General features: G+C 43.5%; 1 protein-coding gene across 1 annotated transcript in view; it reads left to right on the top strand.

Annotated features, from left to right (window-relative positions):
* Positions 1-18816, top strand: part of FOXK1 (forkhead box K1) — a 47317-nt gene extending 28501 nt beyond the window's left edge. Inside the window, exons 3-9 of the mRNA XM_057369827.1 lie at positions 8009-8165; positions 9433-9579; positions 11297-11490; positions 12584-12750; positions 13422-13703; positions 15881-16105; positions 18333-18816. Coding sequence (XP_057225810.1) covers positions 8009-8165; positions 9433-9579; positions 11297-11490; positions 12584-12750; positions 13422-13703; positions 15881-16105; positions 18333-18556 — 1396 coding nt within the window. The 3' untranslated portion in view covers positions 18557-18816. The remainder of the gene's footprint in view (positions 1-8008; positions 8166-9432; positions 9580-11296; positions 11491-12583; positions 12751-13421; positions 13704-15880; positions 16106-18332) is intronic.
* The last annotated feature ends 7894 nt before the right edge of the window (positions 18817-26710 follow it).

The raw sequence follows: 26710 nt of genomic DNA, 5'->3' as shown, positions 1-26710 counted from the left end.
ATGTGCTCACTGTTTTCTCAGCTAGGTGTTTTGTCTCCAGGAGGGGCTGTGTGTGGATGTGTTTTGAATGCTGTTGTACAGCTGTAAGGGAAAATGTTGGTTGGCAGCATGCTGTGAGGGTTACAAACAGACATGGATTATTTCTTCCTGCTTTGAGTTCAAAACTCCTTTTTAAAAAAAATCAAGACTTGCATGTTCCAGAAAAGAAAAGGCCACTGTGGTTGTAAGAACTCAGTAGAAGCAGCCTGCCATTTTGCACAACATGTGAAAGGACAAAGTAGCACCAAATCTCTTTTCAGTAGTTTCAAAGCATTGAAAAACTGTGTGAAAATGACATGTGATTTGGTTGAATTCAGCTCTACCTTTAGGGGATAAAACTGAGTCACAATTCCAGGAGTTAAGGAACAGTCTTTCAGTACATGCCTTTAAGGTTCTGTGCCTTGGATTTGGAGGATCCCCTCTGAGTGACAGTGGTGCCATAAAGTCCCTCACTATGCTGCGAAYACCTTTGCCTGATTTTGTGATAAATCCACAATATCTGCATGTATGTGACCCTCTGAGTGTTGCAACCCAGTCCCCAGGGTGGCTTGTGCTTGGATTATTATCAGATCCACAGAGACAAGGTGTGATACAGGAGTTTGTTCCTTGTCTCAAAGTCGTGCTGAGTTGGGAGTTTAGATTTACAGTGTTTAGTTTCATTTTTACTATGGACCAGTTGGTGTTAATGGCTCTGTAGCAATAACTAAACACAGTTTACTAAACAACATCTTTCTGCAGCACTGCCCTTCASAACTGGGGTGGTTTTAATATTTATGAAAATTGAATTCTTTCTCTGTGCATGCTTCCCTATTCYAAACAGCAATTATGTTCTCAGTGAGATACATATATAGAGATACATAAACTACAATAAAGAAATACTTCATGTCCTATTGTGGAGATCAGTATTACTATTCATATTTTACAACTGCTACTTCTGGCTTATCTCTGGACCAGAATAACTTCAGGCTTGAACACTTTGTCTTGTTCTTGTTTGGGTTTTTTCACAGTAAGGCCACAGATACTTAGCTCACATWCACAGTCTTTATCAGTAAAAAAAATTCTTTGACATGTAGGAGTAAGAGTCCTTAGGGTCTTGTGAGAGTCACTGCTTGAAAAGTGCCTGGTGAGGTTCAGTGTTAACAGCTAAACTGGTACATATTCATGTGTGAAGCCAAATTTGTGTTTTAGCAGTTAGTACTTGGTGTGCCTGCCCATGTTTGGCTGTTACTAGAAGGGCTGATAACTAGTTTACAATGCAGTTAATGGTATGAATAATGAAAGATCAGTTTCTTTTGTTCYATAAGCTTGGTTGGTAAACCAGAAGATATGAGCTGAATTGCTTGGTTTCAGAGGCCATGGTCCTTTTTTCACTAAGAGAAATGAGTTCAGTAACACATTGCATGCTCTGATAGCAGATTACTCAGAGGTAGCTGCAATTATCTTGACTTAGCCACCAAGTTGTTTTGTGGCCTTTAACAGATCATTGTCTRATTTTTATGCATGCATAGTGCAATTATTACTTCACAAGCGTGTGTAGTAGATAAATTATGTATTGGGCTTTTACTCTGTAAAGCATGACAGGAGTGTGTGTGAGCCATGTTCCAGCAGACCTGCAGACACTGGCTGTGCTTTGAACCAGACTTGGCTTGGACAAAGCAGGGGCTTTTTAATAGGCTCTAGGATAATTGTGCACTGTTGTTGCACAACACTTGGGATTTAATCTGAATTTGCAGATGTGCTCGGAAGGTGTGTAGGGGGAAACTGAATGAACCCTGGTTTCAGTTGGATGCATTCACTCACTGGAGCAGGATGCATAAATATATTCCCTGCTCCGTTTCATTCAGGCTTTGCCTCTTCCCAGAGCACTGTGAGCCATTGAACTGAAACACTGCTGAAGAGCTCCAAGGCAGGTTTTTTGCAGGCTCTTTTGCATCGTCTCAGTTATACATTACTTCCTGCACTCAGGCAGAATGTACAGCTCCCACAGTTGGACAGAGCGGTGATTATTTTTAATTACTGAGTCTCCAAACCACAAGCCAAAGAAGGTGATGCATATACATCACGTAAGAGAAGCAACAATCTATGCTGGGCTGGGGAGCTCCTACGCATGTTTATTGCAGATAATAACCGTGTGCTAGAGGAGATCTGCCAAGCCATGTGTTGGAGGAAGGGTTGCAGATGTCACCAGTTACAGGAGCACTTCCTCTTCCCCKATGGGTATAAAATGTTCACTGAATCCACAGTTGGAGTGAGGTCACTTCCTTTCTAGGGGAACCACTGGAGCACTGACGAGTAATAACAATTTCAACTTTCGTGGATAGCTCACTTTCTCTCACTTGTGGCTTGTTCGACAGCTTTGATTTTCTTCAACATTAAGCAGGCAGGGTAGCTCTCAGATTTCTCCTTTCACATCAAAATCCAGCTCGGTTTGGCAGYCTCACCACTTGTGATTGCTTCTGAAACCTGTCTGAAACACGCAACGTGCAAGGACTTGCCTTTCTTTGAGTTGCGATTTTGGGGCTAGGCTGGGGAAGGTGAGAGCAGTGGAGAATTCTCAGCCATTCTTGCTGATTGGTGTATCGTGGAAAGGCTTGTTTCGCAAGTCCAAGGGYTGTACTTTGACCTGATTCTTGCTTATTGCACATAAAAAGCTTCCCTGTATCTTCATGYTCCTTTTTGCAGGCTCATGAAGTGGAATATTGGGGTAGTCTGAGGTTTGTGCTATTTCTCTAACCACAGTTCTTGTGCCAACACACCTCCAGCTTGCATTCGAGGAAGAGACTGGAGAGGATTCTAAGAAATGGTGATTCTTTCTGTACCCAACATGGGCTTAAAAAATGCCCACTCAGACTGGAATCTGTGTGTTGGCAGTGTTGCCAAGGCTGTAACTCTTATCCATGCTGTCTCTGTACATGGTTCCCAAGAATGCACATGGGCATTTTTCAAAGGCACTGCCATATCCTTAAGTACCACATGGCTTTGTTTGTCTTTAGCAGTGCAGATTCCAAGCCAGTTGAACAATTTCTTATGGCATCCCAGGTAATCYTTTCTCTTTGTCATAGGGAGGATAGGTGCTTTTTCATATGCCTGGCTTAAATTTAGCCTCTATAGCTTGATCCCTCAATTGAGTAATAGGGCAACTTTACTGCATTCTACTACTGCCTCTCCTTCTGGGGAAGTTGGCACTGGAATTTGGGAGTGTTTCGGTTTCCAGATTGTTCACAGACTTGTAATATGACCATAAATAAATAGTGTAAGCACTTGTTGCWTCATTTTTATTTTTATTACCCCTTAGTCCATAAAATGTGCCTAGTATTRAGAGACTGTGGAAATCTTTACGTGAGAATCTAAATGTGCCCAGGGAAGAGATCCCTCTAGCACAGTGTTCTGCYTCAGACATGGGTATCTTGGGGGTCATATAAGAAGATAAAAAACAGAGTAATGCTGACTTAGATGTAGTTTGCCTCTATTTTCTTGGRCAGGAGTCTCCTTGGAGCAGGGTCTTCCTGATTATCTTTCTTATAAGGCCCCTGATGGCTTCCCTTTCCCCAAGAACTTGTATAGTGGCCTTTTTCATTCACATAGATTTTATCATCAGCCCTGTCTTACAGCATCTCATTCCATAGTGTAGCCACAGAAGTAGAAGCACTTTCTTTTGTTTTGGACATGCTGCTTAGTTTCATTTTGTGCTCACCATCGGTCATGTTGCAAGAGGCCAGGAGCTAAACACTTCCTTCTGGCTTTGTTTTTATAGCTCTGTCACTTTGCAGCTCAGCTTGTGTCTTAAACAGTTTTTTCATGTATAAAATCCATTCCATATCTCCCAATCATCCTGGGAGGTACTTATCCCTGTCAGTACCTTCAGTACCTTCTCTGGATTAGCTCTATCTTCTTTTTTTGGTTTTTTTTAACCCAAGTGAGAGTAGACAAGCAACACACAATGTCCTGGTGTGAATGCCCCATGCACACAGTACATCCTATTTTTTCAGGCTGGTTCTTTGGTTAAACAAAGTGATTGTGGACATTCCAACAGCAATGCAGCACGTTGTACACACTCTCCAGCAGCTTGGAGTTAATTACTGCTAGCAAGTGCTGTGAACTTACAGGCTGGATTCCTCTTGGCAGGAGTTGAAAGTGAATCSTGGTGCTGCAAAGAACGTTCAAGCCTCGTGTTTAAAAGGCATCCTGCCACTTAGATGGGTGAGTGTATTGCAGACATTGCCTTCAGCCCTCATCTTTCTGGCCTTCCTGCCAAAGAAGGGTTAAGTCTGAAATGGAAAACATGCTGCAGAGGACTGGTGTGATTGAGCACGTGGTTGTAGTCTGATTCTAAAGCTGAGTTCTCAGCATGGTATTTGGAGAACTGTGGCTCAGTGGCTGCYTGCAATCAGTTTCAAGTTGAGATGTTGAATCCTTGGTGGATATCAAAGATCTCTGGCACTTGGGGCATTCACTGGGTACCATGGCATTAGGACTGTTGGTAATTCAGCTGGGTTGCTTCCATGCTCTGTGTGTCTTTCAGTGGTGTAAAACACTTGCTTCCTCTCCAAAATGCTCTCTTCCAAAACAGGCAAGCTTAACCCAAATTAACTTGGATTGCTTGTAAACTAATTTTGCCCACATGGACAGTAAGTGTGGATCACAGCAGTGTGTTAGGGTGTCAGAGCTGGGTGAAATTGCAGACCTAGCTGTGCTTTTCTCARTGAAAGGTTATAGTATCAACATGGATCAAGTTATGGCCAAGTRTCGATGYAGTGTTAATATCCAGCAAATCATTRTTACTGTCCTTGCAGTTGATTTTTGTTTTGTAGCATAAACAAGTGTTTGTAGCGAAAAATCTTTGTTTCATAATATTTTTAAAGGGGGTGTGAGTGCATGCAAGCATCCCCGGCCAGCCCCCAGCTCTGGGTGGTGAGGAGAATTCCAGGAACTCCAGGAAACTGATGTCACTGCATTGTGTTTGCTTGTTTTCKTTTGACTGCACTAATGTTTAATTTTAACTTAACCCTCAGAGGGATATTTTTAGTAAAACTGTTTCTTCACTCCTTCTGTCCCATGTTGGGAGGGGAACAGATTGTGTCTCCTTGTTTTTTCCAGTAGTCAGCTCTTTCTGCCTCCCCTCTGAAGAGCTGTGATGATTGACTGAGAGCTTGAACACTCAGCAGCATGTGTTACCCTGTCTGTGCATGGAGTGGATAAACGGTGGTGTTTGTTCTGTCCTCACATCTCTTGATTTGATCATTGATCCAGGCTGAAAGGAAGCAGATCTCCCTGGGCAAAAGGGYTCCATTCTGGTAAAAGATTAGAATCTCTTCCAAATCTTTGGCTATTGCTATGGAATCATGATCATGCTCTTCAGTGAATATCTACTGGGGAGGCTGGCTTTTCTAGAAGTTATTAACACTTTAGTTTGGATGGGCTTTGTCAACACTCCAGAGAGTCACAACCCTGGAGGTGATGGGTTTCTCCCTTTGGTTTTTTAGTTTGTTTTTTTTTAAACAAGAGATCATACTTAAAATTCAGAAGCTAGMGCTGGAGAGGCAAAAACTGAGCTCCTTGCTCTGCTGATTTTGAATAAAGGAATAAATTCTTTTATCTATTTTTATTTATGTATTTATTAAAAAGGGAAAGAACAAGCAAGAAATACAGCTCTGCAGAGCAGGGATTTATTGGAGACCTTTTCTCTCTTCTGTGTCTTTGTCCTGAGTTTTGGCTGCTGGCTCTGTGGTTTGCTCTTTGTGTATTTCTGCAGACAAATAACAAAATCAGAAAACCCTGTTTCATCCTATTCCATTTCTAGCCGGTGTGTTACAATAATTGCTTGGGTGCCAAACACTAAAAGAATCACTGTGTTTTTGGTTTGTCATTGTTTCATGTATGAAAATGGCTTTCAGTTGTAATTATCTGCACATTATAAGAAGTGTGTATGTGAAGAAGCTATTGAAAAATGACAGCAGAATAATTAAATTCACACCAGCTCCTCATGCGAATACTAAGACATCAAGAGTGTCTTCTGTTGTTTCTTATTATCCACTTCCAAAGCTTGGAGYAGCAAATTTTCATTCATTTTTCCTGCACAAACAGGTCTCTGCTCTTTGAAAGGCTGGGTAAGAAATGTCTTTATCTCTGACAAAGAGGGATTTATAGGTATGGGCTCATCACTATTATATACTTTGCACCTCCTGAGAGCTTTATCTCTTGCTGGTATATGGGGCAGGGGTGAGCTTGGGCTCCCTCTTACAAGGGTTTGTTGTGGCTGGATATTTCTGCTGCCTCTTCTCTGCCCCCCAGCCCCCCACTCCATCCTGTAATTCACTTTTAAAAGAAACCAGTCTGGGTTGTGCTGAGCTCAGCACTGCAGCCATTTGCAGAGACACAAGGAGTAGCAAGGAGCACTTCTCAGTTTACAGGCTGGACTGTGGTAGGAAATGGTCATTCCTTACACTGACAGATTGCTTCTGCACCCAAGGTGTTGCCCACTGAGCAAACAMGGTTTGTCTCACTGCTTCCTCTCCATCCCTGTTGTGTGGAGGGGAAGCTATYCAGACATCACCTTTGAGGAAGGGATGGTGTTCTGGGGTTTTTCATGCAGCATTTGGTGCAGTGCTGTGATGTGTGTCAGTTACTGCATTTGTTTGTGTCAGTTATTGGGCATTTCACCAGTAAGAGGATTGTTTATGCCAGTTTTACTGAATTCTAGTTCCAGCTGTGAGCTTCAATTTGCATCTTTTCATATAATTTGAACTGCTTGTTTTGCTATGTAAATCTTCTGTGTATTGGTTTGCTTTCTTGTTTACTGTTTCTCTGCTCTTAGAAGACATTTGTAATCCTGGGATTTGGCTGTGCATCCTGCTGTTCTGGCACTGCATCCCTCAATTCTGGACAGCATGGGACAAGGGAGAGACAGAAAGAGGGAACTKCAGCTTCCCCRACWCATCCYTCTCCTCCCATCCKTCCAGGCCAGGTTGGACAGGGCTTGGAACAACCTGGTCTAGTGGAAGGTGTCCCTGCCCATGCARGGGGTCAGAACAAGGTGGTCTCTAARGTCCTTTCCAACCTAAACCATTCTTTGATTCTGTGATCCTTCCAACCCTGCAAATCAAGGATGTGTGATCCCTAGACAAGCCTTTCTAATTAGTTCCCATCTTGTAGCACTCATTTCTGTGTGCCTGAGTGATGTTGCAAATTATAGCCCCCTTTTATGTGTTTGTTGCATTTTATCAGCTTTCACAGCCTATGGTGCTCAGTCGCTGTTCCTGTAATGCCATCTTGTGGTGGCCCTGCCACTTTGAATGTGCCTTTTCCAGCCAAAACTGATGTGTGGGGCTACCTCTGTGTGTGGGTAGGGAGTGCAGCTCCCCTTGGCTGGCTGCAGCAGTGTGGGTGAAGCGAGGAAACCCCTGTCTGCATCTGTATGGTAKCAGGGTATGGTCTTGTGAAGCTCAGATGTGATGTTAGACAGGGACCTTCACAGCAGATCCTGCCCTTAGTGCTTTAACTCTGATACAATAGAACAACTGTCTGTTAGAAGGATTGATTAAGTATGATCTGTGTTGCGAGAAGATTGGTATGTTGTTCATTCACAAGTTGTAATAACAAGCTATTCATTTATTTAAATATTCATCCCTGATTCACCATATGTTGTTTGAAGTCTTGCATTGTTTTAAGTGCTTCTTTAAACACAAAGGGGTTGTTTAATACTTTGAAACACTGCTCTCTTGTGATTGCAGGAAGTGTATGTGGCAGGGAGTGTCAGGCTTTTGCAGAAATTCCAGTTTTATCTCTGGTGGGTTTTTTTCCCTCAATCTGTCTGGGCTTTGGATAAGCCACAGGGGCAAAAGTAAAGCCACTGCATCTGCTTCTCCATGACCAGAGAGCTTTACCATACCTTCGAGAGTAAGAACTGCATGCCTTGTTATAAATGAAGTAACAACTGTATTTATTTTTTTTTTTTTTTTTGCCTTTCCAGTGTTCCCAACTCTTGCCCGGCCAGTCCACGTGGTGCTGGATCCTCAGGATATCGTTTTGTTCACAACATTACCTCGGATCTGCAGCTGGCAGCAGAGTATGCGGCAAAGGCAGCATCAGAGCAGCAGGCAGATGCATCTGGCGGGGACAGCCCAAAGGTTCACACAAACATTACTTACCCAGCAGTGCTCCTTGGGAGGATTATGAAAACCTGGGGCTTTATTGCTAGTCCTGGTTAGAGTTAAAAGGGGTTTAAGAACATCCTGGCCATACGGGTGCTGTGTACAGTGTCCTCCAAGGGTTTGAGATCATTCCTTCAAACTGTTCTTGGCTTAGTTGTAGTCTCTGCTTGCTTAGCTGCCCAAATGTATTCAAATAACTCACTAAAGTGTTTAAGCAAGAGTATTTTTTTTGCTTATTTGATAAATCAAGATCCCATAAAGAAGAGGTACATAAAATTCAGTGTCTCATTTTCTTCTTTTAATTAATGGTATTTTGCAAAACACAGTTGGAGAAGGCAGAAGCAGGGWAGAAACCAGATGCTTGTCGTGAGAAGTCTGTAGTCAGACTTTAAAACAAACATGAAGGCCTGTCAAGTAGGCGTTAAACGAGGAGAATAGCAAGTGGAATTTAGATTAAAAAATCACTTAGTTAAAATGATAAAATGTAATTTTGGTGAACTGATCTTCAGATCAAAGTTAGAAGTTCCAGATCCAAAACCACCTGATTTGGGATTGGGTGGAGGAGCACAGTACTAGATGGCTTTTTTTTGTAGACTTAATTCTCCCTTGAGACAAGRAGGRTTGTTCTTGATGGAGTAATATGAAGAGTTGGAAATACGAGATCTAGCAAACAAATTAAAGTTCCTAGAATGAAACAAATCCTGCTGGAGAAGGGAAGGGGCAGGATCAGGTTTCACATTGAGCTTGTTGCTGGGAGGAGGGTTGATAGTATGCTGCATGAAACCTTGCTGATAGAGTGTAGCTGGGCAGAATTGAAGGCTTTAACTCATGGACACAGAAAGCAGTGAATGTACCTGYTCCCTCTATTTCATTGCTCCAATTGCCTGTCTTGACTCTGTTCCTTGTGCTGGTTAAGCATGTGTGGGAAATTCAGCGGGGAATGGAATCAGATTGAAGCTGGGATTTGTTTGTGTGTTTGTGGGGAGATGGAAGGAGATACTTTCATCTGGCTCAGCCCTAGAGTTGTGTTTGCACACAAGTGCTTGTGCTTAATTGGGTGGTGGCAGCATAAAACAGCAATGGCAGAGCTGCTGCACTCTTAGCTGCCCCTGCTGCTCTCTTGGCATCAGKGAAAATTACAGCCCAAAGTGCTTTTTAAGTTTGGGTTGTGGTACACTGCAGTGCAGGAATTCTTTGTTGGTAACTAAAKTTTTGTTTGRTGTTTTTTGTTTTTTTTGCTTAGGATGAATCCAAGCCACCCTATTCTTATGCTCAGCTAATTGTGCAGGCTATATCTTCAGCACAGGACAGGCAATTAACACTAAGTGGGATCTATGCCCACATTACCAAGCATTATCCATATTACAGGACTGCTGACAAAGGCTGGCAGGTGAGTTCTTGACACTGACAAGCTTTTAAACTACTTTGACAGGGCTTATCTGCTTTGAAATGCATTTATTAAAGATTTGGGGCACTGGGAATAGAGCTGCTTTGACTGTTCCCAGAGTGAATCTGTTAACACAAGCTGACTAGTTTGTTTGTGGGTGATCAGGGGTTTTTTAAATACTTTGTAGGGCAATTAGTGTGTTACTATTGGGCTCTTTGGTTCCTCTGTTAATGCCGCAGTCATGTCTTTGATTTTGTATTTTATTTTCCTACATCCTTGCTATCAGTCACACCTCTGCCCAGATATTTGCTTACTCCTTTACCTCRTCTTTGTTTGGCGTGATTTATCCAAGCAGAGGATATCCAGCCTAAAGCTGAGGTTCCAGTTTTTAATCATAGTACCTTAAGTCATTACAGATGTTTTGTTTCCCCARTGCATCAACTGCATTGCCTAAGTCACAGTTTGCAAGTTTTCAATTTGAGTGGGAACTTGGGAAACTCTGAGTCTGTGCATTCCTTGTGGTACTCAAGGAAATCTGACCAGCTCCCTATGAGAGTTTGGATGTAGTTAACACATGCTAAATCAWACTTCAGTGTTCACTTGAGGGCTGCTTTCAAAGTTTCAGGAACCTCAGCTCCACCTGCTTTCAGACTTTTTCTTGGCATCACACCTCTGCAATGGGTGTTGTCATTTGAATGTAATACACTAATACAGCTGGAAAGGCTCTTACAGCTGCTGATTTCACTATGTGCAACTGGCAGGAGCAGTACTGCTTGGTGCACTTTGAGTGCAGTTGGAATAAATACATTTCTGCCTCCCTGGCTTTTCCCTGCAGTTCTAATTAATTGTGGAATTCACTTCCTGCCCTAACCTGCTCGGCAGAGTTGTGCTTTGTGAACCAGTTGCTGCATCTTGCTTCAGAGAGCTGCATTTCAGCAGGGAGCAAAGTTACCTTTTTCTCTCCCCTCCAGTGGCATTGTAAGGCTTCTCCAGTGAAGAGATCGTCTAAATCTACTAGAAAAGCTTTTGTTTTGTTTTGTAAGTGGAAGAGGGATGAGTTTGTGCTCACTCAGACTAGCTGAGCCCTTCCCCAGCCCCAAAAGCCAACCCAAGTAAGACATGGGTTGCTGCAATGGAAAGGGTGAAGTCTTGTCATCATCTAGAGAGCTGCAGTGCCACACAGCTAATGGATTCCTCCCAGAGCTGTCTGAGGGCATGTTGGCTGCCTTGCACTGTGATCACTGTGAGATGCAGTGCCCTTTAGGGCATGTTTGGGCACCCTGGTAATCATTTGGCAGGTGAGCAGTTAGCACAGGCTCAGGCAACTTTTTCCGCTTGCCGAGAATAAAGYCAGTCTTTGGAGAGAGTTCTGATGTGGTTTATCGTGATTTCTCCCTGCCTCAGCAAAAACTCAGCTTTCATGGCTTTCCACAGAGAAGTCTCTGCTCTGCCTGGCTCCAGATTGATTTGAGTGATGRTTAGTACCAAGCAAACCCATCTTTCAGCCTGGTTAGGAGAAACTCTGACACTTTTCCCGAGGTTTTCTCCTGCTGTTCTCCTGTGACTTTGGAGCTGTGTCAGTTGAGTGACTTGTTTCTGCCTTCAGCTCTGATTCTGGCAGTGTGGATTTATTTTTCCAATCTGTGTGGTGCAGCCCATTTGTCTTTGTTACATAGTTCTTCATGGCAAAATAATCACCTCATTCCTCTGCTTCCTGCAGAATTCCATTCGGCACAACCTCTCCTTGAACCGTTACTTTATTAAAGTCCCACGTTCCCAAGAGGAGCCTGGAAARGGCTCCTTTTGGCGAATTGACCCTGCCTCTGAAGCCAAACTAGTAGAACAAGCATTTAGAAAACGAAGGCAAAGAGGAGTGTCCTGCTTCCGAACACCTTTTGGGCCTCTCTCCTCCAGGTAATTTCAGTTTCCTCTAATCTTTGTGCCAAACACATTACARAGAAAATAAACTAAAACTTCTCCTGAAGTACAGTGAGTAAGCTTTACTTCTGTTTATAGTTTGAGTGGTGATGTAGTCCTGAGGGATAATCTGAAAATTGTTCTGACTTCTTAAGTGTTTAACAAGAAAAAGAAAAAAAAAACAGAATCAGACTGCAAAAATGCATCAAATAATGTATCTGTTTTGGCATCACTTCAAAGAAATTCAAAGCAGTTATCACTGGAGTAAGTGTTTACAGATGCCAATCTGTAATTTCAGGAAAGCTGTGTTTAGATGTGGATTAGATCATAGTGGCAATAACTTCTGTGGTATTTAAAACACTCTCCTATAGGGAAGATCAGGTTGATGGTGGTTGTCAGCAGTGARGCAACGGGGGTTCTGTGTGGCTGCTCCCATCAGCTCCACTGCCTTGTGCAATGACAGCTCTGAGCCCTGTTGCTGTGAGAAGACTTGGAATTCAGCACTAGCTGGAGCAGTTTCATGGAACATTTCCTCCCACACCTCCTATATTCTGTCTGTTCAAATGTGGGGGAAATGGAAGGARAATTTTTCAGCTTCTTATTCTGGTTTGTCATTAAAGAAATGTACAATTCCTCATGTGCTTGGGACCAGAGGTGGRAACCAAGTGTTTGGGAGGGAGGCAGCAGGGAAAAGGGGGAGCARTTGCTGTGTAAGCATATGCAGGGCCAGGCACTTGCCTCTACTTGCATATTTTTTCTTCCTGTCACTCTCAAACACTGGCAAAGGTTCTTTGAGAATAATCTGAAGTTACAAAACTGATCTGAGCATGCAGCAGTTGGAGTTTCTCTGTCAGCAGCGAGTCTTAGCAAGGAAATGTTAACCTTATTCTCAAAGGTCCTGTATTCGGTGCTGGAGTGTTTGTGGGGTCAGTGTGCTTTTCAGCTCCTCCTGGCAGCAGTGCAGTGGGTATTGTGGAGGAAAGGCTGTTCCTCCTAGAGGATCCTTTGCAGGAGATAATTCTGGGTGTCTGCTGCTGYCTTGTGGTCAAAACACATCTGCACTTGCCAACGCTATGTTTTGGTGTTTCAGGAGTGCTCCTGCCTCCCCTACTCACCCTGGCCTGCTGTCCCCTCACTCTAGTGGCCTACAGACTCCAGAGTGCCTGTCACGGGAGGGCTCACCCATTCCACACGACCACGACTTTGGGTCAAAGTTAGCCTCAGTTCCAGAGTATCGGTATTCCCAGAGCGCACCTGGTGAGTAGCTCTCGTTCCACAGAGGGTGGCTGTTCACTTGCACCACGTGCCATGCTGAGGACACCACAGGAAGGCTTCTGCTGTGTTTTACTGGAGGATCCAGGACTCTCTTGCCACTTGGTTGTTAGAGACTGATGGTGCAAGTACAACTTCAAACCATTTTTCTTACAACTCTTTGGATGAGGGGGGAAGAATGTGTAGAGACACCTGGTCTAACCTTGAGCTAGGTGGCTGGAAAGATCTGACAGCAGAGKAGCTGGCAGCACACAGATCACTTGCACTGATTTATTAGCCTTTGGATAAGATCAGTTTGGCTACACCAAGCTCTGGAGCTGTGGCCAGGGCTTGGTGAGTATCTGCTTGTCAACTGTTCTGACCCGGGGTGTAGGGTAAAGTTGGAAAGCAAAGCTCATTMAGGAAAGCTTGGTTTGGGAGATATTTTTAATGTTTATTATGGCTTTTGTTCACAGAAATGTGCTCYGATGACAAGTAAGGTTTTTGTACGATAGGGAACAGAAGTTTGAAGGTGGTATTTTTGAAACCTTGATTTTTTTTATTTCTGCCTCCATTCCTGCCAATGCTGAAGCATTGAGCAGACAGAAAGTGCGTAGATGAAATAAATGGATGTCTTTTTGCCTCTCCTGTAACATATGCTTCTCTGTTCTGTTCAGGATCTCCAGTGAGTGCCCAGCCAGTGATTATGGCAGTCCCTCCCCGACCATCCACCCTGGTGGCCAAACCAGTGGCCTACATGCCAGCATCAATAATGACTTCTCAGCAGCCTTCATGCCATGCAATCCACGTAGTTCAACAAGCTCCCACTGTCACCATGGTCCGAGTGGTGACCTCCTCTGCAAACTCTGCAAATGGATACATCCTCACCAACCAGGGCACAGCAGGAGGAGCTCATGAGGCTGCAGGAGCAGTGTTGGACTTAGCTGCTGACCACCGAGGTAGCTTTTCACCCCCCATTGCTACTCTGCTAATAAGTCTTGATGAGGCTTGGAAGGGAGAGTGGTTGAACATTTTCACTCACTAGGCACTGAGACTTTAAAAAAAGATAGTTCTCCAAGTAAAACATAAACCAAATAAGAGCTTATCCATTTWTTGTGTCCATCAGAGAGCGGGACAACTGAGCTTCCTTGTCTCCTGGGGAGCAAAACTAACAGACTTAGGAGCCTGAAAAAAGCATGCATGCTTAAAATTTGCTTATTATCATAGAATCATAAAATGATCTGGGTTGGAAGGTACCTTGAAGATCATCTCGTTGCAATCTCCATGCTGTGGGCAGGAACACCTTCCCCTAGACCAGGTTGCACCAAGCCCATTCCAACCTGGCCTTCAACACTTCCAGGGATCCAGGGGCAGCCTCAGCTTCTCTGGATGACCTGTGCCAGGGCCTCACCATCCTCACAGGGAAGAATTTCTTTCTAATATCTCATCTATACCTKCTCTTCCAGWTTGAAGCCATTCCCCCTTGTYGTGTCACTCCATGATTTTGTRATTATCYCCARTATTAAGACTGTGCCTGTATACTGGCTATGAAAGTGTGAGCGTTTTCCAGCCAAGAGAAAGAGCCTGGGAAACACTGCAACTCTGCTTTAGGATGGCCTTGTAAATGAATGATTGAGCCCTTCTTTTCTGCAGACATGGATTCCTAGAGGAGAGCACGTGCTTCTGGAAGTGCAGGCAGTACCCCATTAAAGCAATCTTCAAAAACTAGTTASAACAAAGGCCTTTTTTGTCCCTAAGCTGGAAATTCCAGCCTTGGGGTATTCAGTGAGTTAAATATTCTCGTGCTGTGATCTAGACAACACCTTGTCTATTCCCCATTTCAGAAGGTTTTAGTGCTTCAAGGTTGATGTGTGTTGTACCAGCAGCAAGGCTGGTTTCTCTGGCTGCTTTTATGTGGGCACTGGGACATGGTTCCTCTCTAAGGGAAGGAAAAAATGACAAAGAGCTACCCCTCCTGCAGTAGCAGGATCACTGGCGTTTTTAATTCAGCACTGGTTATCTTGCTTGAGTTTCACTTACATTCTCTAGAAATTCCTGTCTGGATCCCATACATGTTCCTGAAGTGCTAACAGTTGCAGCTGCCTGTCACCTGCTCCCTTCTTTCATTCACTAGTTCTTACTGTTGCTTGTTCTTTCCCTCTAGTCTCTCTCTTATTCCCACTTGTATCCTTTTTGAGTCTCTRCTTTCCCTGGTTGCTGTATTTTCCTTCCTGAACTCCCTGTTTTCCTTGCCTGTCCTCTCCCCATTCCCCTCAGCTTGCCTGTGGGTTTCAGCTCAGTACTCATATCCCATCTAACTCCACTCTTGTTGTCTGCTAATGTTAAAAGGGGGGAGACCTTTTTTTCCTACAGAACTAATGAGGTTGTGCTTCCTGCCCTCTCTCCTCTGAGACCCACAGAGCTCCTGGAAGAGTGGTTTTCCTCTCCTTTCCTGCATGCCTGGCAGGATGCTGTTCTGTATCTGTTACATACCTGCTGAATTGGCCCCTTACTTCTACTGGGAAGTGAGAARAGTGGTTGAGAGCTCTCTAGCAATTACCTCTGTACAGGAACTCAGCTCTCCTTTTTTATTTCTCATTTTTGCTCCATTCTGCTTTTTTCCTATACTTCCACAGCAAAAGCTGAAAATTGTTGGAGGACCTCCTTGTAAAATCAGCCTCCATGCAGGCCTGACAGCAAGCTGCTGCAGACTTTTGGCTCCAGGCATTGTTTAAGATCTTAATGCCTTCTCCTGCTGTGTAATATTGAAAGTCAGGCCAATTTATTTGAAATTGCAAAGTAAGCTATGAGATTTGCAGTGCCTGCTGTCCATATCACAGCTGTAATGTGCCAATAAGGATGATGATGCCTTTTTAGGGCAAAGGGTCAAATTGAAGGTTTGGATTTTTAAAAATTTTTCTTGTGGCTTATCTGTAAGAAAAATGTTTCTAATATTGAYAGAGTAAATGCACAATAGAGAATATTTTAGTCATTCCAGATACTCATCCCTGATCTTTTTTGGTATTTTCACCTCTGTAAGCCTGGGGAATGTGTATCTGCTCAAGTGTTAATGAGAATGAAACCTTCCTCTAAGCCAGAGTAGTGACTGATTGTTGTCTGTTCTGCTCTTCCRCAGGCATGGACGAGAAGCCAACGATCGCATTTGCCACAATCCCCACGGCCAGCCGTGTTATCCAGACAGTGGCCAGTCAGATGGCCCAGGGTGTCCCTGGGCAGACTGTCACCATCCTGCAGCAGGCAGCACCCGTGGCCCTGGGGCAGCACCAGCTCCCGGTGCGGGCGGTCACCCAGAACGGCAAACACGCCGTGCCCACCAACAGCATCGCCGGCAGCGCCTACGGTGGGTCTGCTCCCCAAGCTTAGCACGCAGGGTGGAAAGCTGCAAGGCTTTTCTCTTCCTGCTTACTGTGTATCAAGTTATTCCATGTGTCCATCTCAAAGATACTGCAGTTCTTCCCTTCTGGGGCTGTAAATGTCAGTGGGAGGTGCCCTTCCGTCCTCCTCTGCCCCCTTTCCAGGGGGAAAAATCCTGCTCTCTGGCAGAAAAGCCCAGTGTCCTTCCTTTGCCCTTGGCTATGCAGTTATTGCTACTGAGACTCTCTGCTTCTCGAGGTTACTCATTGAAAGTGTCAGTGWTTCTTGTGGAGAGCCTGTTTTCATTTATTTTGTTCTGACCAACAGCCTTTGCTTGCAGCGCACCAAATAATAAAATTTCCATGGTGCTTTTTAGATCTTGTGAAACATGACYCTGCAGAGTAATAAGAAAATAACATACTTTCCCATCTTAAAGTCTTAGAGCCTGAGAGAAACAAGATCTATTTCACCAGSTGAATGAATGTAGGATTTTTGTATACACAGGATATGTTCTAGTCATTTGTCAAGCATGGTTTTTTTAATTTCCATGCAAGCCATGTCTTGGCAGCCTCCTCTTCTTGCTTGCTCAGCATCTCAGATTTTATTCGGTTGGGGATGGGAATACCCAGGTTTCTTATGGCTTTTTTCACTAAGATGCCAAGCACTTCTKCTGCCTCAGTCTGGTGCTTTTGGGGAGTTTGAAATGAAGGGCACTGCTGGGCATTGGATGCCTTTCATGAAGGTAGGAATGTTTCTACAGAATTTTCTGCCACAGCTCTTCATAGTTATCTTGCACTTAAACTGCAARAATTTCATTGAAACTATCAAAAATGGTAGTGATAAGGTTTTTTATGCAATTATTATGAGATATTAATAGATCAGATAGCTCAAGCTTCTACTACCCAGCAGTAGTGTTTGTCTAACGTAGAATCAGGTAGGTTTTTATATAACATTTTTATGTTAAAATATTTTAATCTCACCAAGCTTTTGAATTCTCATCAAAGTGGGAAATACACCAACTGCATCTAAGTTTTTTTGTAAGTGGCAGTAAATTTTCTGGTTCACAAAACAAAGCCTGAGTCTCTTGACTCTCATCTGTACTATGTTAACTTCTCTTCAACTGCATGATTTAGGTTCTCTAAGTCACTAAGCTGTAATTGCTGACTGCCCTCATCCTTACCCTGTTTTTTTTCTTTGTCCTCTTGATACAGCTTCCTTCTCAAGCCTTGGTAGAAGTTACTGGGCTTTGAGGACCTTTGTTCTGTTTGCTTTGTTTATTTATCCTTGGGCTCTCTTTTTTGTGCATTTAGCAGTGAACACGGCACTGATGTTCAGTCATTCCACCCTTTGTAAATGAGTCTGGAGGGCAGAGGATGTGCTGTCTCCTGAGTCCCCTTTGGCTTCCTCTCTGATTGATGCAGAGTCCAAAAACTGCATGTGTTTTGTTTTCCAAGCAGTGYTGTGTGCCAAAGTCAGTGTGTAAGCACATTCTCTGTCTGGAACTAGGAATTGTAGACATTTTTACACAGGGTTGCTACTCAAATCATCTTTTTTCTTACCACTTTTATTAATGGGAGGGTGAGACCTTGTGTCAGTACTGCAATACAAGATTGGAAGCCAGAAATTCCTGTGTTCTGATCCCAGTTCTGATGGSAACACATGTGGTTGTCTAGGGTAAGCTCTTTCCTGCCCCTTTTACAAGTGAGATGTCAGTACACTCAATATTTGTATTCTATTTCCCAACAGCCTGRTTTGTTCTTCCTGTGTGAGCAGGGCTCAAGAGAGCCTCCAAACCTCCAAATTAATGGCCCATCACATGGATGTCGGAGTTTTTGAGCAATTCTCTGGCCACCTACAATCAGAACTGCTTCCCAAAGAGATGTGCTGTAATTTTAACCAGAGCTCAATCCTCCCCTGTGGGGGTGAATACTTAACTAGCATTCACCCTCCTCTTGTTGACAATGGATAGGAAGAGGGAAGYTCTCCTGTGAGAGGGGTTGTTGTTGGTTTGGTAAACCTGAAAAGCTGAGATTGTGTAGGGAGAGAGGAGGACAAGGCAAGCAGGGCTTTCAAAATGCATGGGAAAACACTGTGTGACCATGTGCCAGCTGTCACATGTGATGGTGAGGTTTTGTTTTCATGATTTGGGATAGCAAACACTTGTGCTGCTTCATCCCACTAATTCTTCTTCTCTCTTCTGTCCTCCTTCCCAGCTCTTACAAATCCACTGCAGCTCCTTGCAGCCCAGGCCAGCTCGTCCACTCCTGTTGTAGTCAGCCGGGTCTGCGAGCCAGGGACCGAAGAGACAGCAGCAGCAGCCTCCTCCAGTGAACCTGAGGTGAAAAGACCTCGGATAGAAGAGCCCAGYGGAGCAGTGCCAGCCCAGCCTGGAGTCATCACATCCACAATGCCACAAGGACAGGCAACCAGTGAATGAAGACCTGGTGGGAGGAGCTGGAGTGATGGCGGGGTGGGCATGGGATGGCAGGAGTCCTAAAGCAGCTTTCACAGGAAACCAACCACAACTGTAACAGCTCAAAACACAGCTGATAAAGAGCTCTTTTTAAAGGCAGATTTTTTCAATGGGAGGACAACAGATATTAAAATCATAAGGTGCCAAAAAGAATGGAAAACCCCTCCCAAGAACCCATATCTGGAACTCTGTTCTGTCTCTACTTATGGGATGTTTTTTTCTTTTTTTWARRWTYMAAAAAATACAGACAACTGATTGTATGACTGCTGGGGTATTTTTAASTATCTTTTCCTCTTTCGGCTCCAAGGGGATGGGATTTGCAGTTCAGAATCTAAAAGAATGTAATACAGATACAGTCTGCTCCCTGGAAAGAAAACTCTTCACRTTCTATGCCTTAATACCACGCTTCTGAGAGCTTTGAACCATAGGACCRTTTTAAAAAGGTCACCTAAGGTAATCAAATGCTGAAAGATGGGTGCAGCATCTCACGACAACATTAAAGAAACATGGTACCAGGCTTAAAGAAAAAGGCAAATTATTCTGTTTCTTTTAAACAGAAATTTCTGAATATAAATGTTTATTTATGTGGGGATTCAGGAGGAAGAGTTACAGGGCTCAGCCACCTGGATTTCCAGATGCAATTTCTCTCCATTCCCTCTGAGGGAGAACAGAATGACTGAGGAACTGTATTAGCTTGGTTCCTGTAAAGATGTTAAAAACAAAGGGGTTTGTATCTTCAGTGATTTCTTAAAATTATTCATCACTTGCTCTGGACAACAGCCAAAGTATCTTAATGCCTGAGGATCACATGGGGAAGGGTGTCTCCAGGAGGTTCTGTGTGCATTTGATTGATCACAGCTTGTGTGGAGCGCCAGCTTTTGTTCAGATTAGCACTGTAGGTGAAGGCATGGCCACTGTCTTTGTGAACTTGAGAAAATACTGGTTGAATTTCTGCACAAGTCACCTTCACCTCCCATTGGTGGTTTGGTCCTCAGCTTCATGGACCACRGTCAGGAGGTCAGGGCTGGGTAGGAGGCTGTCCCTGGGCCTCTTCCATGGCTAACAGCAAAGTTCCTGTGTCATTCTTTGGATGGGGAAGCTGAGGGCTTGGATGAGAGGCAGCAGAGGTCATACAGTGGTTCATACAAACTCTGTCAGGGTGTAATAGACCAAGGCAAAAGACTTCTCATTATTGTCCATGTGGCAAATCTTAAACAGTTTTACCAAAAGGAATTTGGACATTTCCTTTCATTGCTTGGCTCCCTCTCCCATCTCTTCTGCCTTGAGGACCATTTGGGTTGGCCAGTAGGAGGAGGCCTTTACTGAAACTGTATTCAGGCTCCTCATGCAGCACAAGGATGTCTTTTGAGGAAAGCAGCTTTGACTCACTTCAGCCATGTGGAACAGTTGTGACACCTTATGACTGCCAAAGAAATCCACCCCTGCCTTGAGCCTTCAGAAAACCTCTTTGGCTTTACTCCCCTTTGSAATCCCCTTGGCTAACATGTCTTCTGGCAGCACAGCAGTGGTCTTTTCACTCAGCAAATGTTACGGCTTTGGTAATGGCAAGAGAGACTTAAGAGGGCTGGGCTGTGCCTGTGGTGGGTTATCACCATCTGTACTGATCTGCTGTCCTGTGCAATCTGACAGGACAGACACAAAACCCACTGCAGAAAGCCTTCCCCAGTGTACAGTAAATGATACTGTCAGCATATCCAAGGGGATTAGGRCTAAAGCACAGCCCTTCCATGTCTGCTGGAATCTGGGGAGGAAATCCACAAGGTAACAGCTGGCATCACTTGTTCCCTTCTGGGTTTCCTTTGTCCTTGCCAAATCCTATTAAATAGCCAAGTCCCACCACTTGAATAAAATCCAGACATGTTTWATTGTCAAGTCCATTGTTTTGTGAGAAATATTTCTGAAAGAAGGAAGGAATTTCTTGGTCTCGTGATTTGCGGTTGCTTTCTGCGGGGAGAGACATATAAAATATTCATGACAGATCATTTATCTCAGCTTGGCTTTCAGAATTCAGGTGTGTGCCCTTAGTGACAAGTTATTAGATGGGATTTTAGTACTTTGAAATGGTTTTGTGAAGGAGAATTGTTACAGACCACAAAGTAATTGAAGCAGGCTGGCCTCCAGCTGTCCCTTCTCCCGCTAGGAAGGCTAGGTGTGGCACAGTGGAAAAGCACTGGATTAGCTCTGTTTTCTGTAGCCTTTTCAAAGTCAGGAGTCAATAAAATGAATTTCAAGGCAGAAGGCACAAGTGAGAGTGCAGCACAGTCTATCTGTGATGAATCATTACTTTTGGGTGACTGCTGCTTTAGATACAGGCACGCCTCAGAAACAGCCCCGAGGCTCCGGAAGCACCGCAGTCCTTGGGTTTCCAGAATGCTGGGTGAGTCAGAGCAAGATGAAAAACCAACAGAAAACTCTTCAGGATGTGGAGCTGCCAAAATTCTGTGGATTTTTCTCCACTGRTGCTTTTCTCTTGAAGAGTCTAAATAATTAGGCCCTAAACTTGTGGAARCTAATCCAGCACCATAGAAAGACATCAGCTGAGTGACAGTGTTTCATCCATCAGCTGCTGCTTTATAGATACTGCTTGAAAGTCCATCCTCAGGTTGCATGTGCCTCCTGAGTATTTAGAGCAGAATAACACTTTCTCTCTCTTCTTCTCACAGCTCACAATGCCTGCTGGTTCAAATGGGAGTTAAGGATAAGCAAATATTTTTGTTCTGTTCACCCTTTCTGTTTGAGGTGTCTAGAACTTGTCAGTTCATCCTGTCAGGGTTTTGCTTCCTCAGTCTGCTGCATCCCCTTGCTAATGTAGGAAGTAGCCATGCCACTTGCAGATATTTTTTGGTAGGTTTGCCTAAATATTGCCTGGTACCAGCTAAAATAAAATTTTTACTAAATCGTGTTGAGAGCTGTGGAAAAGTGTGGTCCTCATGCAGAACACGTGAGATGGAGACATTTTGTTTCAGGCCTCCAGATGAATTCTTTCAACACTGCTCAGCCTGGAAGACAGCATCATTCTCTTTGCATACCAATCCTGATTCTCCAGGCTGCAGAGGAATGAAAATTAATGTGGTGGTAGAATTAAGTCTTTAACTAGAAAGAAAATGTTTACCTTAATGGTTGTATGCAGTACTCGGGTTATTTAAATTGATAATTTGACTAGTTCTTGTTGTCTAGAAAGTTGCACTTCATCCCCAGTTACATTAACTGAAGAAGGTTTGAGGGGAAGTGAAAATGGAGGCTTCACTGGATTTTCTGCAGTCTGTGTGATGAAGGTCAAGGCATATTGAATATTTAAACTGCGATAACTTAGACCTGGGAAAACTGTAAAGCCAAGTTCTTAATGTGTGAATTCACTTTCCACCATTCCCTATTGATTTTTTTTTTCACCTTAGGCAATGACATTGACTGATTTTACTTTGATCACAGTTAGTTTATAGCAACTTTCTTTGCCCCAGTTTGCAAGAGTTGAATGGAGTTGTTCTTTGTTTTATTCCACTGGAATTCCATGTTGTTTGTCTTGACCTTGGCTCTTGTGATACAGAAAGCTTTTTAGAGAAAGATCAATTTAATCTGATTTAGTGATAACACAGCACAGCACTGAGCACAAAATTGAAGTTCATGATTAGCTCATATATTCTTTTCAACTCTTTCTCCTTCCCATATTCCCCCCTCCCCCATACCATTAACACTGTCCCCTGTAGCATATCCAGTCATTTTTATCCACTGACAGGAGCAGCACCTTGCATTAAGCTCTGCCTGAGGACTCAAGGATGAAAATACCTGTGGAATACGTGGAGCTCCAGAGCAGGTTGAGAAAGGTCAATTTGGTCACCCTGTATTAATTTTCATGCTGTGTTCTAGACATGTTACTGTTGGGCAGAGCTTATTCAGGAGTGTGTTTTCAGAGACTTGTAAGAGGAAAGAAATACCAGCTGAAGCCTTTTAGAGTTCTGCAATCAGTGTCGTGGTCTGGCATCAGATTTGGCTGAGTAAACTTGATTTTGCATGTTTCAGACATCTGTCTTGTGTACTGACTTAGAGTTGTAATTCAGAGTTAATTTTCACCCTTTTTTTTGCCTTTTTCAGTAGGRAAATGCCCACAGTGAAATAAAACTTGGAGCACAGAAGGCTGGGGACCTGTATCAAAGCAAGTGAGAGCATCTGACCCGAACTTTCTTGCAGTGTGGTGTGGAATACTCCCTGCCTCCTGGGGATTTTAAATTGATGTTGGAGCTTTTCATCAGTGTTAGCAAGGAGGTGTTCCCAGTGGATATTTGRTATCACTGATGTGTGCTACTGATGTGACACTGATGTGTCAAAATGTAGGGTGAAAGGAGAAGTGTTTCCCTGCTGTACCTGGGTTTGGGCATCTTGAATGACAAGGATTTAATCTGGCAATAGTTCTCTACCTTTCCATAGAGAATCCACTCTCACCACATGAGGTGAAAACTTCTCAGCAACATAAGAATTTCCCATTTGTAAATGCAGCTCCATTTGTTCCTTGCCTCTGTGAAAAGCCCAGCTCTGCCTCCTCTRCATCTTGCAAATAAGTACTCAAAGATTCCAGTAGGATTTTTCCCATTTGCTTCCTTCTCTCAAGACTGAACCAGCCTGGTTGTCTTGGTCTGTTCTTGTACCTCAGCTGCAATTGCTGCAGGTCACTGGGGGTCTTGTACTGGGGAGCCCAACAGAAGAGACAGTGGAGCAGACAAGATCTGGGGAATGCTGAATGGATTGGCAGAGGAATCCTCTTCCTTGGCCTGGTAGCTGCATTTTTACCAAGTAACACTTTTACCAGTACAGCCCAGTTTGGTCTCTTGATGCAAGCAAATGTAAGCATAAGGAGCAAATCCCAGAGTGAACTGGAAATGCTCTGGATTGGATTTGTGCAGATGCAACCGTGTTGTCCCTCTCTTCCAAGGGACAGTCCTAGCTTGGGTCTTTCTGAGCAGGAAGCAGCACCAAAGGATCCCTGATCACTTTTAAAACTGTCTGTGCTTTATCTTATCAAGTGATGTTTTCAATCCAATGTGGAAGTTGCCTCGAGTTTCTACCCTGATGCGAAATCTTTGAGGTTTTGAAGTCCTGCTGCTAATAAGTTGGACTAGGGCATTAAGAATGAACCTCCAAAGGAACAGGACTTGCTTCATAATTTGCTGCACACTGAGCTGTTGAGCTTTCAAATGCCATCCTGCAGCAAGTGATCTGTCTACTCTTGCCAGCCAGTTTCTTGAGCTGCTCCTGTTTCTGCTCCTCAGTTTTCCCCCTCTATTTGTAGTTATTTCTGTCAACTCCAGTCCTTTAATCCTACTCCTAATTTAATTCCATTGCTTGAAGGTCTGCATCTGGCGAGGATTCTTGTGTTAGGTTGCAGTAACATGACTGAACAATCTGTTGTATAACTTCTTATGTCCTTGTGGGTGAAAAATGATGCCCAAGCTGCTRCTACTATAGCATACACTACTGCTGGAGAGTGTAGCTTCCAATGGAGCCAGCTGTGCTGCAGAAAACACTACAAGGTCACCTGGATTGCTGGAGCTGATGGGACTGGGAAATGTTGCCTTCGTGCATGTTGATGTGCACCTGATCACAGCATATCTCTCTGGGCTGCCTGGCTGCTGTGTCTGGGATTTGTTAGATCAGCATCTCTCCCTGCTGGGTGGGTTGTTTGCGTGTGTTTGTGCACACAGGTGTGGGTATGTTCACATTACATAATCAGCAGTGGGAATTTTGTAGCTTTCTCTGTTAGGGGGTCTTTCATGGGGCAATAATACACCAGGGAGCATTTTACTTTGGCCTGAGCAAGACACTTTGAAAAATACTTGGTTTTCTTGGAGCACTATATTTAAATTCCAAATTTTGAATCARCTTTTGACGTTTGTATTTATGTGTTCAGAAAATTCTTTTGATACCTTTTCAATTTACCAACACTGAATTAAAACCTTKCAGAATGTATGGTTGGTCCTCTCCTTATGTGTCACTTTAAGTTTCAGAGCACGAGGGTAGTTGTGCCAAATCTACCCCTTTACTCTCAAGATAGAAAAAAGACATGTACAATTCATAGGTGGCAGCTAAGGAAGAAACCCTTTAAATATTTTTTTTTCAGAGAATATTAAATTAGATCTGTGTAAACATAAAATTTATATTTATTAATGTGTGAATGTATGAGCGTGTGTGTCAATATAGATATRTAAATGGTCCATGACTATTTCTTTCTCTTAAATGGTACTTACACAGACTTTTATACAGTATGTTCATAAATTCCTGCACCAGGCACTGACTCTGAAAGAACGATGAACCTATTTTTGTAACGAATGTGAGCATCCAGTGGAAGCAGCTTTACTTCAGTGATTGTTTTCATTCCTCTCGCAGAGCACAAGAGGCAGCTTGGTGCTTGCATCTTCCTTGGGTAGGATCCCTGCATCTGCCTTTGTCCTGCTTTCAGCAACCCCAGTCCACGCTGCTTTTCTGGCAAGAAAACCCCCCAAATGGCACTAATGAAAGCTGGAATCCTTTCTTGTCTGCAGTTCTCTCTAAATGCAGTATCAGGGAGTTCTTTACAGATTCTGCTCTGTAAGTAATGGGACCTTATTATGGGGGGTCCACTAGGATGCTGTGAGGCTGAGAGTTCCTCCCTGTCAGGTGGCTAAGCTAACACTGGGGCACTATGAAATAGTTTCTTTTCTTCTGTGGTGAGATTATTTTCCTTTTATCATGCTTCTGTCTCTTTGTGGGGTGAGGTGTGTCTATATCCCCTTAAAAACAAGCACAGAAGAGTTCTTCTAATATTTCCATTCAGAGGGAGTAAATATTGCTGAACTGGCCAAATTTCAAGCATATTTTAATTCTGTAAGGATCACTAAATTCACAGAAGGGTGTATTTTGGACCACTTGGATCTTTTGAGAATTACTCTTAAAAGCCAGTCATACTTGACTTCCTAATCCCGATTGCTCTTCCAGAAGCAGAAGTTCTCTGTGARCATAAGTGAATGCTTCACCTCAGCAATCACTGGCTGCTGATAGGAAGAGTGATGGAATAGGAGCAGGGAAAGGAAGCAGCTTTCCTCCTCATCCAGCAGAAAACAGCCAGACTTCCCCTAATATTTGGTTATTGCCTCTTGTCTGCTGCCAAGTCATGCTGTGATCTGGTTCTCTCTGTCCTCCTTCTACCCCACCTCAGTTTCACTTAAAGCAGTCTGAGACAGAGCCTTCCTTAAAGCTAAGGGCAATGGTGAGGAGAAATGTCTGGTAGCTGAAGAAAAATGAGATTTTAAATGGAGCAGAAAAAGTGAGAATTCCTTCTGTTTCACTGTCTTGCTGCTAAAAGTCTGGTGCAGAACATCCTGATGTTCTGCTGATTTATATGCTGCTCTTGGGAGGTGGGCAGGCTGCTAAGTAGGCAAGTTGGCTCTGTAGCAATTGAATTACTGTAAACCTAAACTTGCTTAATCTCTCTTTTTTTTCTCCCTCAAATGGGCTTGAAGTAGAGGGAATTGGAGTATTGTTTGTAAGATCTTTTTGCTTTAATAGAAAACAGAACGTAAAAAAAAAAAAAGCACCAACAAAACCAAATTCATTCAAATACAGTGATACAGAAAATGGCTTTAAAATACAAAAAATTTATACGACTATATGTTGTGTTGGGTTCTGGACATGCTGTTTGTGCTGAGGAGACTGGCCTTGTCCAACCTGCCAGTCAACCTCCACATAGCCAAAAAGAGTGTTTTAAGAGTCTGTAGCTATCCAAAGGACTGTTACCCCAAGGACTGTTAAAAGCTGTTTAGGGATAAATCAAAAGCTGTGTGTGAGCAACGGATGGTAAAGCTGGAAATTCAGATCCAACTCTGAATAATTGCTCTRAAATAAAACAAATTCAGAAAAATCYRACTCTCCCCCTGTTCTGCAGATGCTCATTCCCACTGAGTCCCTGGGGAAGGCTGAGAGGAGAATCTGAAATACCTCAATGGCTTCACAGAAGGGTTTGCTGCAGAGATCTGGGCCAGCCTTATCCCTTTCACCTTGGTTTGGCACTTATTTTATAAAATAAGAAGGTGATGGAAGGGGAAACTAAAGCCATGCTTGCATTTCAGTTCC

The sequence above is a fragment of the Malurus melanocephalus genome, unplaced genomic scaffold (genome assembly GCF_030028575.1).
Source record: "Malurus melanocephalus ecotype Western Australia unplaced genomic scaffold, MMel_1.1 scaffold_115, whole genome shotgun sequence".
NCBI lineage: Eukaryota > Metazoa > Chordata > Aves > Passeriformes > Maluridae > Malurus > Malurus melanocephalus.
Note: the sequence above shows the minus strand (reverse complement) of the source record. Positions and strands in the feature narration are given on the sequence as shown.